Below are 3,458 nucleotides of genomic sequence, written 5' to 3' on the forward strand. Positions count from 1 at the left end.
AAATATTCATCGGTGACTTCAGCACATATGTAAATCTAGCTTATGATAAAGACATTACAAAATTTAAAAATTCAATAAATGATCCTGAAGCAACTGGTTTTCTATTTGGACAAAAAAGACAATGTTTAGTCCTCATTTCACAACCTGATGATAATAAATTACAGACTGATTAAAGAGTTATAAAAATTAACTATAAAAATATTAGAACAAAATGAATCTTAGAGCAATCTAATACATTTAACTTCATAAAAATAGACACATCATATAAAATTAAAAGATATACCAAAAGCTGGGAACAATGCTTTTCACAAATATAAGAAATTAATATTTTTTAAAGAGCCAATAAAATTGAAAAATAAGACAAACTTGACAAAAACCTAAGTCTTCAGTATAAAAATGGGCAAAGGAAATAAACAGAAAATGAAAATAGTTAAGAAACATACAAGGACATGTGAAACTCACTAATCATCAAAGTAATCCAAATTAAAGAGAGACCTGCTGCTGCCTGTCAGATGAGCCAAGTTCCAGGTGACCAGGACACTCATAACCACAGATGACTGTATAAATTGGCACAGACTTCCTGGAAGGCATTATGGGATATGTACCAACAGCCTTAAACACGTTCCAACTTTTGACTCCGTAATTCTAATCTTATGTAAAGTGTCTCCTCTGGAATTTAATGCAACTTTATAATAGGAAAAGAAACTGAAATAATCAAAATATTTAATAGAAAAATGTTAAATTCTGATATATTCATATAAAAAATATTGTGCCAATGTTAAAATCATATTAAAATATTTAATGACCTGAAAAATGTTCAAGATACACTATAAGTGAAAAAAGCAGAATAAATACCATCATATGCTATCACAATTTGAGGATGATAACTGTACAAATCATACAGATTTTAAATACTGAAAGGAAATGTAACAAAATCTTAACAATAATTTTCTATATAATTATTTAAATTTATTATTTTTAGTTTTCTATATAAAGTTTATATAATAAACATGTGGGAGGAGATGCCATATTTTAAATAAAGAAATAATATAACTATAAAAATGTTTCCTGGCCAGGCACAGTGGCTCACACCTTTGGGAGGCTGAAGCAGGCAGATCGCTTGAACCTAGGCATTCAAGACCAGCCTGGGCAACATGGCAAAATCTCATGTCTACAAAAAAAAGTGCAAAAATTAGCTGGGTGTGGTGGCATGCACGTGTAGTTCCAGCTACTTGGGAGGATGAGGTGGGAGGATCAATTGAGGCTGGCAGGTCAAGGCTGCGGTGAGCCGTGATCAAGTCACTGCACTCCAGCCCGGGCAACAGAGCGAGACCCTGTCTCTCAAATAAACAAATACATTTTTTCCTGGCATCGACATGCTCAGGATCTCCACTGAAAAAGTTAAATGCTGCAATAAGAAGCAATTCATAAACAACACCTTGACGATGCATTAGTATGCCTTCCGTCTTTCTTATCCACCTTCGGTTCAGAACTTCATACAGTCACACAGGCAAACCATGTGTAGAACAGATACTTCACTAGGACAACTCCAGCGGGCCAGCCAGCAAGAGCACTACCTCTTAACATAATGAATAGCCATGTGCAGACACCATAACAAACTACAGACAACTCAACTGTAATGGTGTTTCCACGATACACTTGCCTGTCCAGAAAGTCTTCAATCAAGACCACCGACTTACGGCCCACACACCACCAGGTGAAAGCACTGCTGAAATAATCTATGAAGCCACAACTCGAGTCTGAAGCGCCCCGAGTCCCATGCCCAGGCTCCTAAGCGTCCCCCCATCCCCTGCTTGTTTTCTCTGGCAGGATGGTTTACAGTATGTTCATTTCCAACCCAACTAATAAAGGGGCTCTTTAAAGTTCAGAAAAACACTGCTTATTGGGTTCCTGGGTCCAGCATGTGCGCAACACATGCATAAGCAGAGAACACGTGTACAGTACCTTCCCAAAGCTGCGTCGGCTTGGCAGAATTTTCCCCACTCATTAAAACAACAAAAGATGCAGCTGCTCGAACTGTAGCCTGCCATGTTGACATGGCAACGGGCGGCTCCTGGCACGGAAAAAGGGCCCTGTTGTTTACGGGAGACCCCACGGTGTAAACACACGGCCTGCAGAAGAGAGACAGAGAGAGAAAGGGGAGAATCTTTAAAATGAGTTGTCACTTTTTGCACCACCGTGGTAGTGCAGGTTAAGTTGAGCTTTCAAAGAAAACCTCTGAAACTTTGTAGTTGACTGGTTTCAGAGCATTTTGAACCGAAGCTGCCAAGGGCTGGCTATGTGAATAGCTGAGTGGTTATTTCTCTCAAATGAATTACTTAAATATGTAGAAAGAGGTGGTTTTTTTAAGGAGAAAAATATTTTTTGGATAAAGTTTTAAATACTAGTCGGCCAAGTTATAATTTATATTACCCTTGCCCCCTCCCCTCAGGCCCTGGTGCTTTCAAAAGAAAAGTTTTAGAGACATTCTTACAAACTTTTTGGAAAGCATTCTGGAAAAGAAAATATGTTTGGAGATCACTGAGATATTAATGCTTGGAAAAACAAGCTGGTGGTCTCAAATCCAGGGCTAGCAAGCAGATACCCCCAATCTTGGAAACCACCATCTCAAACGGAACCCTTGTGGGAATCCTTGTGTGGAGGCCAAGAACAGGGGCTGGCATATGAACAGGACTGCGGGTCACAACAACCAGGCTTGTGATGGGAAAGCCAAGGGTGCAGCGTCGTCACCAAAGTCACCGTGTGCAAAACCAGCGACACGGCATTGGGCTCGTTCTGCTGCGATTAGAAAGCACAGCCCCACCCAAACCAAGACAGATTCGTCCCACGATAAAGTCATGGTTGATAAAGATGGAAAAGATTCTCAAGATCAAAGGGTCCACTCTTGACACCAGAGTAAAAGGTTCAAGGCTGACTCCTCAGAAAAAAACTCAGGCAAATGTTTCTACTTTCTGTTTTTCAGTTATGACAAATATGTAGTTTTAGTCAGCTTGACTTATAAAGTAAATGAACAGAGCAAAGCACTACTTCTTTTGGATAAACTGGTTTTCCTTTTTCATTAACATCATTATAACTGAGCATTTACTGTGTTCACACAACATGCGAGAAAACACAGAAAGATGGTTCGACTCCATCAGTCAGGGTCTAGTATGGAAAACAGAAACCAGTCTAGGTCTTAACAAACAGGTAATTTAATTTTGGGAATGAGTTTAAATGATAGAAGAGCGGAGAAACCAACCAGGGGACAGTAAGACAATCCAGGGATTAGCCACAGCAGTAATCAGCTGTGACTCCTCAGACTGGTGGGGCTGGGTGCTACTGGGTTACGAGGCAGGAGCCACCTGGCAGAAGCCAGTCACAGTGCGGACTGTCCAGCGGGAGCTGGGACCACAGGAGACTCAGAGTCACACTGGGGACTGTCCAGCGGGAGCTGGGAC

The 3,458-nt window shown here is 40.3% G+C and overlaps 1 protein-coding gene across 1 annotated transcript in view; it reads right to left on the reverse strand.

Annotated features, from left to right (window-relative positions):
- LOC105536617 (chromosome unknown open reading frame, human C9orf3) overlaps positions 1–3,458 on the reverse strand; it is a 404,528-nt gene that overhangs the window by 355,275 nt on the left and 45,795 nt on the right. Inside the window, 1 exon segment of the mRNA XM_011976020.1 lies at positions 1,966–2,132. Within this exon segment, the coding sequence (XP_011831410.1) occupies positions 1,966–2,132 (167 nt within the window).

Source organism: Mandrillus leucophaeus, unplaced genomic scaffold (assembly GCF_000951045.1).
Source record: "Mandrillus leucophaeus isolate KB7577 unplaced genomic scaffold, Mleu.le_1.0 Scaffold161, whole genome shotgun sequence".
Lineage (NCBI taxonomy): Eukaryota > Metazoa > Chordata > Mammalia > Primates > Cercopithecidae > Mandrillus > Mandrillus leucophaeus.